This window comes from Nelumbo lutea, chromosome 4, assembly GCF_056320005.1.
Source record: "Nelumbo lutea isolate HS-2025 chromosome 4, American lotus-T2T, whole genome shotgun sequence".
Lineage (NCBI taxonomy): Eukaryota > Viridiplantae > Streptophyta > Magnoliopsida > Proteales > Nelumbonaceae > Nelumbo > Nelumbo lutea.
The window spans coordinates 17,553,633-17,571,753 of NC_142687.1; the positions used below are offsets into that span (position 1 = coordinate 17,553,633).

Here is an 18,121-nt window from a genome sequence, read left to right on the forward strand (position 1 = left end):
GCATTTTACACTGCTTTGGGTCGGGCCTAATCAAATATTGACAAAAACCTAACTTAAATCTGGCCCAAATTGCACCCTTAATCATAAACAAAATATATTGATAGCAGATTCTCTTAAAAACTGTTTAGTAAAATCACAACGAACAAAATTAATAGATAAATTTTAAATTTTAAACATGAATTGAATTACAATATTGGATCGTATAGAGACAATTATAATCACCCTTAACCATATCAAGTTGAATTAGAATTTGGCACTCTCAAGGACCCATTAAACCCAGAAGCTTGAGCTGTTCCTGAGGTCCCTGAATAGGCTTTCGTTCTCTAACATGCCTCTTCCGGCAAAATCTCAATGGACTTAAAGTGTAGACAAGAATAGGTTAACCTATATCATGTGTTGAGAACCATCCAACCTAAAAACTTGAGCTGTTCCTGAGGTCCCTGAATAGGATGACGAGAATCAAATACTAGACCACTTGATTCCATGTTAAGAACCATCCAACCTAAAAACTTAAATTGTTAGATGAATTCTTTGAATAATTTTTCATTTTCCAACATGGACAACTAAATTAATAACATTTGCAATACTATTTAAGATTGTTTATGCTAAAGAGAGCCAGAACGCTTCACCGTGTGGTCCACCTAGAATAACAGAAAACTAAGCATGATAAAAGAAAAGTGTATGGACGATTTTATATATTAGATGGTGAATCAAATGGACCTCGTGGTGGAAGCTGTTTAAATCGTGGCCAGGCCAGCTTACACTCGCCGCCAGCATGGTGGGTCTGAATATTCTCTGATGACGACGAACCACCGGATACAAAAATTAAATCGTTCACGGCAGTTCTTTCTGCATTAGAAAAGGAGGTCGGACAAAAAAGAAAGCATTAAAATTTTTTTCTTTTGTTTGTTAGTAAAAGAAACAGAATAATTTAAAGTTGCCACTAAGTTTTGCATTTCTGGTTTGAATTCAATTGACCAGTACTTTTAGAACGTTAGGTCTCACCTTTTTCCATTTGTATGCCATCTCACCCTTTTATGGGAAATACTACTTTCTGGAGAGAGAGTTTCTTCCTTGACATTAAATATCCATTTGTGGAGTTTGTACCAATTTTGTTTATTTTTGTCTTTGTGGTTAAATGGTTAATATACCATTTTCCTATATTTGTGAAGTGAGAATTACTTTAACAAGTTGAGGCAAGAAAATTTTGTTCAACTGGCCAATTGGTCCTTCTGGCATGATTACATCCACCTAACAACCTTTTTTTTAAGAAAAAGAAGAATTTATTAATAAATTAAAAGAGGAGGGCATAAGACCTAACCCTCCAAACAAAACTATGAGCCAAAGCTTGATACAAAAGAAAGCAAACTAAAATCCCAAAAAAAAAAGAAAAACGAGTAACATAAGGATAACAGGGGTTGTAGCCTTTGTTTGGTCTAGAGTATCTATGAACATTTCCTGAATTAAGATGTCTCCTAGATCTTCCTAACTTTAAAATTCTTTTTCTTCCTCTTGCTTTCTATTGTCATACAATCCTAATTTGAATCATTTGTCCTTGGGCATAACAGTTTCAATTGAGTTCTCACTTGTAGGATCAACTTTGCTTGCAGGAGTGGATACGTGAATAGAGATCATCACGCATATATCATCAAAAACACCCTTAGCTCTGTAATGATGAGATCTATAAAAAAGGAAGTCCACATTGTTATTGTTATGGAGTCCAATCTCCCAATCGTCATGGCTTCTTTGATTTATCTTTGGCCAAGGAAAATACAGCTTGCCATCACCACACTCTTTCATCGTTTGCTTGTTCTGTTTCCATCGTCTCTTGTGACTCTTTGTTAAAAAAAAAAAAAAAAAACACTTCTAATTAATTACCTTTCTCTATTTTATCTTCTTGTTCACTCCCTGTGACCTTATTGACATTTTGTTGATTTCATCTTACATTGTTGTGGGACTTGTGTAGATGTGCCCTGATATGTCCCCAAAAGCAGTAGGCTGATCATTAGGAATAGGATCCCGATTAGGACACTTTGGTTGCACCATCGGCTACTTTGCACTCACCACACCCTAAGGAAAATTCAGGTTACTATCAGCGCTTGGAAAATTACTCAGTTCCAAAGATACTGAGCACCTGGAGGAACTTCCTTCCCTGTTCTCTAATAAATCTGTTTCCTCTTAGCCTCTAAGGGTTTAGTTTCCTTATAGTATTCTTAATTGCAGGAACAACTGTACCAGGGTTTTGTTGATGTGCATTCACCTGTTCAACCACAACTTAGTTTCTTTGATGGTCTCCTTCCATTGTTCTCCTTCTCTACCTTAACTCGACGATAAGCCTCCTCATGCCCATGCTTGAAACAAGAAAAGCAATACAGTGAAAGATTTGCATAGGTAATCTTTTGCCAAAAAACATCTCTTCCCATTCCAATCCACGCACTGGAAGGCTTATCTGGCATCAAATCAAATTCAACACAAACCCTTGTAGTAGTGATTCGCATAAGTTTCTACGCTTAGTTTGGAAAGAGTACAAATACATACAAAATACAAAGTTTTGCACTCTGCATATTTGTATTTCTACTCCTTCCAAACTGAGCCTCGGTTACAATATTGAACAAATAAACATGTAGTTGTAAAGGTTAACTAACAACTAGGGGAAATTGATCCAAATAGGAACAACAGAGGGCTCCCAGCAATCTCTAATCCTGGCACTTAAGCACTCTTTCATCCAATTCCTAAGGAACTCAAATTCATCAACAAAACGTAAAACAACTAGACCGTTCTTTAGGGAAAAAAGTACCGATTAAAAACTCCATAACATCAACAAGAGATGATCATCCATAAGAACACTTACCAATAACTGCAAATTGGAATGGAGCAGTAGAAAGATTGATGTTAGCCTATGAAAATAAAACCCTAGGGGGTTCGAGTTTGGCTTCAGTCAGTGCAAAGCCCGTTCAAACAGCCTTGCATTGGGAATATCTCTATGCTTTATTTTATGGGAGATATATTCCCAATTAAGGTTGCAAGAGGCTGCTCCAAAAATGTGAGAACAGGTTTGCACCGACTGAAGCCAATCTCCACAGGTTCTCCTCCCTTCAATGACAGTGGTTTCAAATGCATCTCAATCTTGGGTGGACCCAAACTCCAAAGCAGACAGAAATGGGGAAGAGGAAGCACTTAACATTGTAGTGAAAGAGGGTTTTTGCCTCAAGGGATCTCCTGTTAGCGGCAGCTTACTCATTAGGGTGTCCAGAAACATAAGAAAGAGCAATGCTCGTGATAATGTGGGATGATTGATTTAGGGGTGTAAGCGGTATTTGAAAATACGATTTTATATTTAAAGTTTGACATAATTGAATCAAGTTTTAGATAATTTTAGTATGGTAATTGATCAAATTCGGACTATTGATTTAGGGGTATAAACAGTATTCAAAAGTCGGATTTTATATTGGGATTATAGCTGAGAAGGGCTACTTTTGGGTCCTAATATCAATAAAAGTAATACTTTTAATAAAATTTCAAAAATATGTCAACTTTTTTAAAATAAAATCAAATAAGGGCAAAAATACTGTTCATCTTCTTCCTCTTGCAAACCACCACCCACCGTCACCTCCAACAACTTCCGACAATGCCTCCACCCTCCTCCAGCAATGCCTCCACCTATCTCCACCTCCATGTCTGCCCAACACCGCCGCCTCCGCCCAAAGCAGCCAACCACCAGTAACAGGCTACCCACAAACATCTACTAGAACTCCTTTTTGGCATTTGATGCACTCAACAGCTTATGCATGCCACCTCTCTCTTGTGGTTATGGGCAAATAAAGAAGGAACAAGTAAACCAGATTACCAGAACCCGTGAAGATAAAAGAAGCCCAACTCATCTTTCCTCGATTGTCAACAACATTTGGTTTGGATTCTCCTTGAAATCCTCGGGAATCACCCCACCATGTCTGCAATTAAAATGGCTTCACCCATTAGACTTTCTTATCAGAGATTCAGAAATGAAGGTGGGTTTGATGTACAAGAAGAAAAAGAAGAAAGAGATGAGAGAGCATTTGGGAGTAAAGCAGAACACAAAAATTAGTAATCTCACCTTGATGATTTCGGTGAGTTCTTGGACTTGAATTTATATTGATTCTTAAGAGTACAATGTGTACAAGAGTCTTCATCATACAGGTATGTACAAGATAAGAATGCAATAAGTTAGAACATGATAGAAATTGACAGGTGTACATGATAGAGTTTGACAAATGTATGACTCTATCATACTCTATCATATTTTAGACTGCATAAATGCTCGCCATTCTAGATTAGCATTGGCCTCAGCAAATGATGTGGGTTCAATAGACAAAGAGGATAGTGGATACTTGGAAGCCATATTTGTTTTAGGTTTGAATATCCCACTTTTTCTCCTGCTCTGCATTAGATGATGATTCAGAGGAGCAGAGGAGGGCAACACTAGAGCATCATTAGTAGAGGAGGGAGAAACAAGCTCACTGGTACTAGTTTCTGGTTCAGGTAAAGGAGATGAAGCATAATCAGTTGGTGAAGGTTAGGTGCATGATTGTACCAAATCAGGTGATGCAGATGAGGGAGGTAAGGAGAGTGGCAGGTCAGCAGAATGTGCAATAGGAGGAGCAGCAGTAGTAATGGGACATGGTGGTGAAGGGATACGACTTACCATAGGAGGCGGTCCAAGAGAGAACCATAAAGGTGAAGACTATTGTTTGGGTTCATGAGATTCAAATGGAAACACAACTTCATCAAATAGGACATGTCGAGATGTAAAAATGCTTTGAGAGGGCAAATGTAAGCACCGATATCCTTTGTAATTATCATAGTATCCCAAGAACACACAAGCTAATGAACGAAAGTCCAGTTTATTACAAGCATAGGGCTGAAGACATGGGAAGCATAAACACTCAAAAACATTTAAGAATTCATAATCAGGCTTACGTTTGAACAATAGTTCAAATGGTGATTACATGTTGAGTGTTGGCGTGGGAAGTTTATTAGCCAGAAACACTGCTGCATGAAAGGCCTCCCACCAGTAATCTCGAGGCACCAAGGACTTTCCTAATAATGTCGGTTTTATTTCAACAATTTGGCGATGGCGTCTTTCAGCCATCCCATTTTGCTCTTGCGAATGTGGACAAGAGAGTTGATGAGAAATGCCACAGTGCTCAAGGTAAGACTAAAATTTTCTGAACTCTCCCCCACCATCAGTTTGAAGACATTTAATTTTAATATTGAAAAGATTTTCAACCTGTTGTTTAAATTTGACAAATGAAGGAAGTGCATATGATTTGTGAACAAGAGGAAAAATCCACTAATATTTGCTAAAGCCATCAACAAAGACAATATAGTACATGAATCCATTAATGGAGTTCATAGGAGAAGGTCCCCATACATCACTAAAAATAAGTTCGAGTGGAGATGTATATGTAATAGAACTAGAAGAGAATGGTAGTTTATGCGACTTGCCAAGAGGGCAAGAATGACAAAATGACATCCGCTTATTAGAAGATAGAGGAAAATTATTGGAGGTGACGACATATTGAATCAGCCTTGCAGCAGGATGCCCAAGCCTTTTATGCCAGCGATCAATAGAAGTCCGCACCCCAAGGAATGCAGTAGGAGGAGGGACATTATTTGTAACTCCACTTGAAATCCCCTGTAACTCATACAAGATGTGTTTACTATGACCCTAAAGTAACACTATGCCCGTCTCCCAGTCCTTCACAAAGAACTCATTGGGGTGAAATTCAAAGAAATCATTGTTGTCTTTAGAAAATTTAGCCATAAAAATAAGTTCTTAGTAATGTTGGGAACATGGAGTATGTCTTCCAAAATAAAGAATTGATCTGGTCTAGTATATTCAGATTGAAGATGAAATTTTGCCAAGTCTACATTCATATGGTGGCTTGCACCCGAATCTGGGTACCAACTGTTATCAATGACTGGACCAGTTGCAGCAGTGTATGCAGATGGAGATGAATCAGGACGAAAATTCTTATCAAAACGAGGCCTGCACTTGTAAGCTGTATGATTGAATTTTAGACATATCTGGCACCTAACCCCTTGATAGAGATTAGGTTTCTTACCTTTCTGCTCACCTGGCTTTGACTTAGACTTGTAGCCATATGTTTTGAATGATTGAGATTGCTTCTGCATTGCAACATTAGCTTGGGGAGATATTTGGATCAAATAGAAATCTAGTGTGTTGCATTCAAATCTCATGATTGAAAAGAATAGCATGTATGTCATCATATGATAGATCTGCTCCCTTCAGCAAGAAAGTAGTAACAAGAGATCAAACAAGCCTTTTCTAGTTAATCAACCATTGATTGATTCATCTTCTTCAAATGGGTCAATTAAAATCTAAGTTGCATCACACGAGCTATTGATTTTGAAGCAAACAGCCTTGACAGAGCATTTCATATGCTTCTTGAGGTTGTGTACCCAATAACCTAGGCCAAAACACCTTCTGAGAGAGAAGCAAGGATCCAACTGAGGAGCAACTGGTCCTATTGTTCCCATAAAATGAAATTTGGATTCATGGTATAAGTAGCATCCTTCTCAATGGTCTTAGGTGGGCATTGGATAGTCCCATCAACGTAACCCATAGCTTTAAAACCTTTAAGAGCAGCCACAAACTGAGATCGCCATAGTAAGTAGTTCATGCGATCTAGTTTGATGGAGATTAAATGGCTTGTTGTAGCTGATAGATTCAGGTTCACAACGGTTGTAACTCTAGCTTAAGTAGTGCCTGAGCTTGCAGATACAATCGACATGATTGAATTGCAAAAGAGGCTAACAATTTGAGCTCTGATACCATAAAATTGAACACTATAAATAGTAATATCATAGAACACAGAAATTAGTAATCTCACATTGATGATTTCGGTGAGTTCTTGGACTTGAATTTATATTGATACTTAAGAATACTATGTATACAGGAGTCTTCATCATACAGGTATGTACAAGATAAGAATGCAATAAGTTAGAACATGATAGAAATTGACAGGTGTACAGGATAGAGTTTGACAAATGTATGACTCTATCATACTCTATCAGGGAGAACAAGAAGCTGTTCCAGGTTTAGAAAGTTGGGCAACAGGAAGAGGTCGAGGATTAGAATCCCAGGCTTAAGATGATTCTTGAGAAGAAAAGCAATGCTACTAACTAATGCTAGACTTTCCTGGAATAAGGTTGTGAAGAAGTTGAAGGAAAGCAAAAGTCATATGGACGACCTTTTTCTGGTAATTATTTGTTCCTGCAGGTCAGTCCTTCTCCTTTGAAATGTTCTAATAGTTCTCTAAGGGGCCATCACCTCTATGGTCAGTCTTCAAGGTACTCTCTTGGGAAGATTGCTTGAATGTTAATTTCTTGATACTCTATGTTTATCCACCTCTGGAGGTGGAGGTGGAGGTGGGTGGAGGCAATGTCAGAGATGGGCAAAGACGGCGGAGGTAGGCAGAAGCATTGTCGGAGGTTGTTAGAGGCGGCGGTGGGCAGCGGTTTGTAAGAGGAAGAAGATGAACAGTATTTTTACCCTTATTTGATATTATTTTTAAAAAGTTAACATATTTTTAAAATTTTATTAAAAATATTACTTTTATTGATATTGAGCCCAAAAGTTGCCTTTATCAACTATAATCCCTTTATACCTAAAGTTTGACATAATTGAATTGAATTTATGATAATTGGTCAAAGTCAGATATGGCGTGATTCAATTTGATAAACATCTCGGAAGGACCACAACATTAATATTTACATATTAAATTACCTAAATACACTTTATTTCTCTCTAATAAAATTGTGTTACTAGTAGCTTTTCCTTTATTTTATTTTATATAGGGTATATAAAGCGAAAACAATTCAATTAGATTTGGTTCAAACTTGGATGTTTGAATTCAAATCGAGTTTGAATTTTTCAACATTTAGCCAAAAGCAAATCGTTTTTATGATGCGATAAAGGCAAAGTTTCATTAATAAAAGCTCAGAGTACAGCCCGGAATCACAAGTTAGTCCAATAAGGAATCAAGGTAAATGGAGAAATAAACCCGAAAACAAACTACAAACCAATCTGCAATGGAAGAATAAACTGACTCTGACTCTGAGCCCGAGAGAAACAACTTGTGAGAGCTCTACAAAACGCTGCAAATCTAAGATACCAAAAAGAGGGCTATGCCTCCAACAGAGCTAAAATTCAACAAGAGACTTCCATAAAAAACATCCCAACCACCAAAACCAAAGTAAAAGCAAATTCAGTTGGTCATTTCAGGGGCTTATCGATTATTGAATCAAATTCAGATCATTGGTTTCCTAAGTTCAGATATTGAATCGAATTCCGTTTTCCTTTTTGAGTTCGCTCCACTTACACCCCGAGACTAATCCCTTCCTTCCCAACATTAAATATGCTCACCGGCAACCCTGCTACTATATGTATAAAAGCCAAAAAATCTCCATTACATTATTTTTAGGGCGTTCTACAACTTAAATTGGTTTTTTTTTTTTGTTTGTTTTTTTGCTGGTTCTAAAAATAAATCAAAATCAACTTGTTTGAAAATAGTCTGTTTCTCCAAACAAAAACACAGGAAACTTGTTCTCAATTGTGTATGTGTTTTTTGTTTTCAAAAACATGTTTTCATTTGTTTATTTAACATCATGTTCCATAAATCATATAATCTCTATACTAGAAAATTTGTTTTTTGTTTTAAAAACCAATATTTTATTGATTCCAAAAGCATGTATAGTTAAACCAATTAATTTTTTCCTTTGAAAACAAAAACAGAATTCAAAAATGCGTTTTTAAATTTTTCTGATGTGGAAATTCCAAAAGAAAATGAAAACAAAAGCTTCAGGTCCCATTAAAGAGCAAAATGAATTAAACCAAAGATCCTTTACGTCCCAAAACAAGAATGTCTAATATGCCTCTTTCAATCAATGTCACTGGTGCATATCCTGACAATATGCTGTAACCATTAAGCCCTAATTAAGCCATATAATTTGTGGGAGAAATGCAGCATGTCATAAATGAATTTGATAGATAAAACAAAGCTAAGTTTTGTTAAAATATATTTTACCAAAAGTATGAGAAACGAAAGGGTATTTAATTAAAGCAACATCTGCTTTGCTTATATGGGCAAGACAGGAAAACGAAGGTTATTTTATTTGTTCATAAATTATATACTGACAAAGCAAATACGGGTAATGGTAAGTCTAAGTCTCTAAGAGATGATTAGGTCCAACCAATGAGTTTATTTGTTCATAAACTACTATGGGAAGAATGAATTTATTTTTAATGTCAAACCACAAAGCCTACCATGAGCAGCGGAGGCTACACAAAAAGCATTAATCGAGTTACTAGGACCACGCAAATTTAACTAAATAAAAAGAAAATAACAAAAGAAATCAGTAAAATGGAAATCACCTCAAGAACAAAAAAAAAGTGGTGCGCTCATAGCAAGGAAGCTAGGAGAGAAAAAAACCTACTTCATTTGCAAGATTAACAGACAAGAGAGGAAGAGGAACAAGATTTGAAACAGTAGTGAGAAAGCTAATTAATGAAGCTAATGATGATTACAAAGAATAAAAACCCACAACTGTAGACCACATGGCAAGAGATATCAAATCAAAAGAAACACTAAGGGGGTGTTGTACAATATGAATTTTTAATTTGTTTTTGGAATCGCCACATCAAGAAAACAAAAACACACACATACAACCAATAACATGTTTTTTTTGTTCATGTTTTAAGAAACAATCTGTTTTCAAACAAGATGGGTTTGATTTCTTTTTTGAACTGAAAACAAGAAAATCAATTCACACTGTAAAAGGCCCCCTAAATCAAATCAACATGAGAGATTCCCACATATTAACACAAAGAAATCAATGTGCACACTTTTAATGAATGTATAACAAAGAAACAGACAAGCAAAACTAACACTAGATTACATAACATTTGTGACATTTGTGGGAGGGTTGTACCAAGAATCATGTATTCAACCTCACATTGTAACAAAGAAAAACAGGGCATTTCTAACGATTCCAAATCTCCTGCCCATAAGATCTCTATCCTTGTCTACCCACAATATACTATCTGGGAACATCTCCCGTACATAATACTATGTGGGAGGATGAGATGTCCTCCATGTGTGGCTGCGGTGTTATATGAGATCCAAATTCATTCTAACACTGGTCTAGTCTAATTTTCTAATTACACGTGGTAAGGTGAGATTGTTCAATATTCTTTTCAAAACTCAAAAGTAACAGATTTTAGAGATTGGATCACGAAATGGGTTAGATTTTATAAGAAATGCTTACATGGTGACCATTGGTGAGATCATGAAATGGATCCTATTTTATAACCTCTTGTGGAAGCTCTCTCTCTCATTCTCAGCCCTGAGTCCTCTAATATTGCTGTCATAACCCGGCCCAGCCTATGATCTTCCCTAATGTAGTTGCATTATCTTGATTCCTTGTGGACGGTTTTGTGTTATAGGCAATTACAATAGTGAACTCTATTTCCGTCGCAAGCGTAGTATCATACTATCATGATTGATTATGAATTCTGTATGACATTATACTATTTCTATTGCCCCTTCACCTTCTATTATTCAACAGTGTGTGTACGTGTGGGTTTAAGGGTTTTGAATTGAGAAGAAAAATGAAATGGGTTGCCCTATAACTCAATCCTAAGCTAACCCATTTTATATCAATTCAGTTGTCGTTTCTAAAAATAGCCATATCTTGATGTCTCGAATTTTTTTTATTTTTAATTTTAGGTGGCCTGAGGGGCGATAATCTTAAAATTTTATTAACTATTGTCAATATTGCTGAAACTTGAAAGATGCATAGGGGAAAACCTAACCCGCCTTGCCCCTAACCCAAGAGAAGAAAAGCTTGGAGTTTATTAACTAAGTTTAATTTGGTTTGAATTTAGTCTAATCCAAGTCAAAGCTTTCTTCCAAAAAAAGGAACAAGTTGGAGTTTTCAGTATCTGAGATAGGGTTCTGGTTTTCAGCCAAGAGGCTGAGGATGCCATAACGTAGGCTGTTTAAGGCTGCATTTGGCATTTCTTATTTTTAGGACTTTATTTCTTTTTGGAAAATTGTCTAAAATGCATCATGAGTTTTCAACATTTCTCTTAAACTCACCACAATTTTTTAAAACGTCTAAAACTCACCATGTCAGTAAGTTTTTATTTTCTAAAACTCACCTTCCGTTAGTGCACCATTAATGTTTCTTAACAGAAGTGTTCATATCAACATAAATAACAATTTTTATGACCAAATCACTCTTGAATGGCGAGTTAGAGGAAAAGGGTCTTTTTCAAATTTCCTTTTTTTTTTTATTTTAGTGTTTTGTTATAATTTCTAATATTTTTTATAATTTCTGTTTCTTAACATTTTTGTATTTTTTTACATTTTCTACTTTTGTTTTTCAATTTCTATAGTTCCTATAATTTGAAAATAATTTCTTATTTTGTGTGTAATTTCTATAATTTTTTATATTTTTTTGTAATTTCTGTGTTTTTTTTTATTTTATATTTGAAAATATTTTTTGAACTTTTCCTTTTTTCGTTTCTAAATATTAAAATATATGTATATATTTTATATTTTTATATGAAAGTTAAAATGGTAATATATTAACAGCCCTTAGTCTCTTTAACGTCAAGTTTGTGACATGCTGAATTTTAGACATTTTGAAAAGTTGTTTAAGAGAAATACTAAAAACTCAAGGTGAGTTTTTGACAATTTCCCTTTCCTTTTTACTATTAAAAATTCAATGTAAATAAGGATATTTTAATTGTAAAAAGGAGATAAGTCTTTACAATAAAGAATGCCAAATACAACCTAAAAATCATAAGAAAAAGAATTAAAAGACACAGATTCCATAACATGGAACCAAGGGCCATTATGATAACATCTCAGGCTGACCAGCATGAGAATACGGGTTTCACTTTGTATTAAAAGAATGCCAAAGTTTAGATTTGTATCCAGTCCACCCCTTCCAAGCCCTTAGATGGTTGCCTGGTTGGGTCCCCATAACTAGGGGTGGATTCGAGTCGAGCTGAGCCAAATAGTACCAAACTCAAGCTCGGCTCAAGACTATTCTACAAGGCTCAAGCTCGATTTTAGCTAAAACATTAAACTCGAGCTCGACTCGAGTCAAAAGTTCATAAGCTTGAGCTCAACTCAAGACTATTCTACAAGGCTCAAGCTCGATTCGAGCTAGAACCTTGAACTTGAGCTCGGCTCGAGTCAAAAGTTCATAAGCTTGAGCTCGACTCGAGTCAAAAGTTCATAAGCTTGAGCTTGGCTCGACTCAGCTCATTTTATATTTTATAAAAATATTTTATTATAAAAATATTTAGAAAAAAATTATAAAAATAAAATTTATATATAAAAAAATTATTTTATATTTAAAATTTTAAGAATTATAATAATTAATAATTATAATATTTTTATTATATATTATTTTCTATAATTTTATTTTATATATATATATATATATATATATATATATATATATATATATATATATATGTATGTATATATATTCGAGTCAACTAGCAAACTTCACGAGCCAAGCTCTTAATAATCGATCCACTGAATTGGGCTCGAGCTCGACTGAAATCAAGCCGAGCTCGAGCAACTCGTGAAAAGCTCGACTCGTTGCCACCCTACCCATAACATGTAACAAACGTTTGAAAGATATGGGTTGCCTTATAAAGTGTTTGGAGTCACAAGTCAAGGCTGGCTCAAGCTTGGTCCAAGGCCTAAGCCCAAAAGGCTTACTTGGCCAACTTTGAGCAAAGATTGGCTTATTAGACTTGGATAAGCTTATTTTATTTATTTTTCTAATTCTTATATTGTAGATCCTATCTTGGTCCAATAAACTCCAAGGTTTTTAAAACTAACCTGGAGAATGAACCCGTTAGGATTTGGTTTCTAGGTTGAACGGTCGGCCCGTTCTAACAAAAAAAAATAATAAAAATCAAAAATAAAAAATGGTCAAAACCGTTCAAACGGTTTGAATGGTTAACCGCCCGGGTCAGTAGTTTGCTGACCAAAATCAACGATTTTTGGAGAAAATCCAGTTTTGGAGAAAAATGGAACCAGTCACTTGACCGGTTCTCGGTTTTTCCAGTCCAACCATCTAGTCCAGTCTGTTTTTGAAAACCATGATAAACTCTCTATAGCTTTTGAGTCTTGATCTGATAAGTATACTAGGTGAACATGCTAATTAAAAGACAATAGGGCCGTTTGGCAAGTCTTTTTGGGAAGATCTTCTGGTAGCTCTGACAGTCAAAAGACGCATTGAGCTTTTGCATGAAGATCTGAGTAGCCTGAAGATAATTTGCCTATCGTGCATCTTTCTATGTCTTTTCGCATGAGAATAAAGTGAGAAAGACGCAAAAATCTCCATATGGAGCTTCCCGAAATCAGCCCAAAATGGGCTTCTCACGTCTTTTCGGCACATTGACTTTTGGCAGCTAAATCTGTTACGAACCAAATGAAAAAGACTACGGCACAGTATGCTCAACTTGTAAATAGCCGAAAGACCTCGTAGAAAGACGCACCAAATGGGGCCAATATCAAAATATTCACACATGTCCCATGTATTAAGGGTGAGCAAATGGGTAGGTTCTACCCGAAACCGAATGGAACTGACTCTACCCAATCTATTATACTATAGGGTATGGTTCCAAATTCTTGAAATTGATCCCCACCCAAACTGATTCCAAGGTCTAAGGGTTTACCCTATCTAAACTGACCTGACAAGTCGACCTTTTTTAATTATTTTTCAATTTTTATATATAACAAATTAATATAAATATAACGCATTGAATATATATAATATAAAAATATATCTTTATAATTTTAAAATAACTATATAAAACATATATATTAAAATTAATAAGTATTATAATATAATTGAATTCAGATTTAATTGGACTATATGGAGTCAAATCTAAATCCAATCCAATTATTAATTTACGCAGATTGCAAAATTCAAATCCAATCCAGTTACATAAATATATTATCCGAATATGAGATAATTGGATTGGATGTCAAATTTTTCCCATATCATTGTCAAGCCTATACGAACCCTTTTTGCATGAGAGTTATGTATACACATGTGAGTTTAGTTTGGGTTTAATCCCATTGCTTGCATCCTCCCATCTAAGGCTGCAACTTGGGCTAGGTTGGCCCAAACCCAATACAAACTCAACTCAAAAATGTTGAATTGGATTGGGATGGGTTGATGCTTGGATTACGGTTAGGGTTGAAATTCATGAATCCGACTTTACTCTGGGTTGGGTTAGAGTTGACACCCTCGAACAACCTGACATAACCCAAACTCGACTCTATAATACATGTCATATATAAATATATGTTATATATATGATATATTATATATTGATTTGTTTATATGTATGATAGTTGTATAGCTCCCATCATATACTATTATGTATTTCTTTAATATAATCACTTCACTTAGTACTAATGAAACCCTAATAACATATTTTATGTTTTTTATATATTTTATTCTTCATCTCCTCTTTGTTGTTTGCCACCCATAACTTTTTGCCCATAAAAGATTTATCATAAATCGTAACTCACAATAAATTATAATTATTTCAAACACTTTTTTTTTTTATTTTATATTAAAAGAATCGATAAAAACACCAACAAACAAATACTAATAAAACACAAAATTAATGTATAATAAAAATTGAATTAAAATTTGAAATTAAAAAATTTTATAGGATTTTGAGAAATAGAAAGAAAGTTGGATTGGACACTTAGACTCAATCCAAGTCTAAAAAGTTGATTTTGGATTAGATTGAAATAGAGTTGGAATTGAATAGGTCCGGTTGGAGGTTTATAACTTAGACTTGGCTTGGCCTCAACCCGACATGCAGCCCTAGAGGTATCAATTGGACAAATTTGGTCCAACCCGATCTAGTCCAATGTGAGTCCACTTATAAATGGACAGAAGTCCAAATCCAATCCAATCCATTAAAATGTAAATGGATTGGACCAATCCAATCCAAACTGAATGAAATATCAAAAATTATATAAAAGCACTTTTAGCATTGAAAAAACACTTTTGTAAAAGTACTTTGATAAAGATATTTTCATAAAAATGCTTTTACAAAAACAAAGTGCTTTTGTAAAAGTACTTTCATAAAAGTGCTTTCGTAAAAGTATTTTCGTAGAAGTGTTTTTAAAAGCACTTTTATAAAAGTGATTTTCTAAAAGTGCTTCCATAAAAGTGCTTTCGTAAAAGTGTTTTTATAAAAGTTCTTTCATAAAAGTACTTCCGTAAAAGTTTTTTTTTTGTAGAAGTGATTTCATAAAAATGCTTTCATATAAAAATAATTTTATAAAAGTGTTTTCATAAAAGTACATTTGTAAAAGTGCTTTTATTAAAATGATTTTGTAAACATGCTTTTATTAAAATGATTTTATAAGCGTGCTTTTATAAAACTACTTCTATAAAAGTACTTTTGTAAAAATACTTTCGTAAGTATTTTTATAAGTGCTTTTATAAAAATACTTTTCATAAAATTACTTTTATAAAAATGTTTCCATAAAAACATTTTCATAAAATTAATTTTATGCTATTTTCAGTTTAATTGATTTCAAATTAAATAAAAATTTAACCTAATGATCAGACTATTAAAAATTTGATTCAGATCTAATTCAAACCAATTCAATCTTATAATGAACCTGTCTAAATCCGATTTTATGAGATTTCAAACCAATTCGATTGACACCCCTATGTAGCCCTACTCGGCTACTCCTATCCTATCATCATTCATGAGATTCCGATAAGTGGTCCTTATATTCTATCTTGGGATATTCGATCAGCGGATATTGTAGCCAATTTTGCATTGCCTCATGCCTATCAGCGCTAGACAACTATTTGAACTTGTGGAATTTGGAGTTCCATGAGCAAACAGCTGTCCAATTCTGGTAAACATTTGTCACGGCAGAGCCGGATTCCTCATCTTCATCTTCATCTCCCTTTTCCCTCTTTGGCTGGTTGATTTGAACTGAACTATTATAATGTCTGTGGCGACTCTCCCTCTAAGTTTAGGTCCTCTTTACTCTTCTAGTTCTACATCTAAGACAGACATCTCAAAGGACACACGCCCATCTCCCCTCTCCCTCTTGCCCAAATGCAGCTCCCTGAGAGAACTGAAGCAAATCCATGCCGCTACAATAAAATCCCACCTCCAGCACGACCTCTCCGTCATCACCAAGCTCATCAATTTCTGCACCCTTAATCCCTCTACAACCATGGATTACGCCCAGCACCTCTTCGACCAAATTCCCGAACCAGATATTGTCCTCTTCAATACCATGGCTCGTGGATACGCTGGAACAGGCACATCCATTCGAGCCGTGGCCCTTTTCATTCACATTCTTAGGTCGGGGCTTCTCCCGGATGACTACACTTTTCCTTCTCTTCTCAAGGCATGTGCCAACTCTAAATCCTTGGAAGAAGGCAAACAAATCCACTGCCTTGCTATAAAGCTTGGGTTTTATCGTAACATCTATGTCCATCCCACTCTTATTAACATGTACACGGAGTGCGGCGATGTGCTTGCAGCTCGCCGAGTCTTTGACAGGATTCTAAAACCGTGCGTTGTCACCTACAATGCCATGATCACAGGTTATGTTAGGAATAGTCGACCAAACGAAGCATTGTCCTTGTTTAGAGAATTGCAAGCAAGTAATCTCAAGCCCACGGATGTAACAATGCTCAGCATACTTTTATCATGTGCTTTGTTAGGCGCTCTGGAATTAGGAAAGTGGATAGATGACTATGTCAAAAGGAATGGGTTCAATGAATACGTGAAGGTCAACACCGCCCTTATTGACATGTTTGCCAAGTGCGGCAGCTTGGAGGATGCTGTTTCTGTGTTTGAGAATATGCGATATAGAGATACGCAAGCGTGGTCAACAATGATCGTGGCTTATGCTATTCATGGGCATGGTAATAAAGCCATATCCATGTTTGAGGAGATGAAAAGCGCAGGAGTTCAACCAGATGAAGTTACATTTCTTGGTATCTTATACGCGTGTAGTCATACAGGTTTGGTGGAGGAAGGTTACAAATATTTCCGTGCCATGAATGGTCTTTATGGTGTTGCTCCAGGGATCAAACATTATGGTTGTATGGTGGATTTGCTAGGCCGAGCTGGACGACTGGAAGAGGCTTACCAGTTCATTGAGGGTTTGCCAATCAAGCCCACTCCCATACTCTGGCGAACATTGTTATCTTCCTGTAGCAGCCATGGCAATGTAGAGTTGGGCAAGCGCGTGATCAAGCGTATTTTCGAATTAGACGACTCACATGGTGGGGACTATGTGATTTTATCAAACATGTGTGCAAGAGCAGGGAGATGGGAGGATGTAAATTATGTGAGGAAGTTGATGAAAGACAGGGGAGTCACCAAGGTACCTGGGTGTAGCTCGGTTGAGGTGGACAATGTGGTGCATGAATTCTTCTCAGGGGATGGGAAACATCCCGAATCTAGAGGGTTGTATAGGGTACTGGATGAGTTGGTTGAAGAATTGGAGATGGTTGGATATGTGCCTGATACCTCTCTGGTGTTTCACGCAGATATGACAGAGAAAGAAAAAGAAGCTACTCTTAGATATCACAGTGAGAAGTTGGCAATTGCCTTTGGTCTAATTAACACTCCCCCGGGAACAACCATACGAGTGGTGAAGAACCTTCGTGTTTGTGGGGATTGCCATTCTGCTGCAAAATTTATATCCATGATCTTCAATAGAGAAATAATTCTCCGAGACCTCCACCGCTTCCATCATTTTAAGCAAGGAAAGTGCTCTTGTGGGGATTTTTGGTAATATAAAATTTCATTATAGAATGTACATTCTGTTGTTGATATAATACCTACAGCTACAGTTTGTGTGATTTTTTCTGTAAGCAAGGGCATTACCATGGTCCATGGCAAATTATTATGGATATTACAATTGCATTGGATCGGTCTTATGTATGTACACATGTTGCAGCAAAAGTCATGCATGTCAAGTTTCGGATTGGTTTTATGGAGCTATGCATTTCTTAC

The 18,121-nt window shown here is 35.8% G+C and overlaps 1 protein-coding gene across 1 annotated transcript; it reads left to right on the forward strand.

Moving 5' to 3' along the window:
• Positions 1 to 15,807: 15,807 nt before the first annotated feature.
• OTP85 (Pentatricopeptide repeat (PPR) superfamily protein) lies at positions 15,808 to 18,101 on the forward strand. The gene has a single exon (XM_088982751.1). The coding sequence runs from the start codon at positions 16,089 to 16,091 to the stop codon at positions 17,898 to 17,900; it is 1,812 nt and encodes a 603-aa protein (XP_088838877.1). The 5' UTR covers positions 15,808 to 16,088; the 3' UTR covers positions 17,901 to 18,101.
• Positions 18,102 to 18,121: the final 20 nt, after the last annotated feature.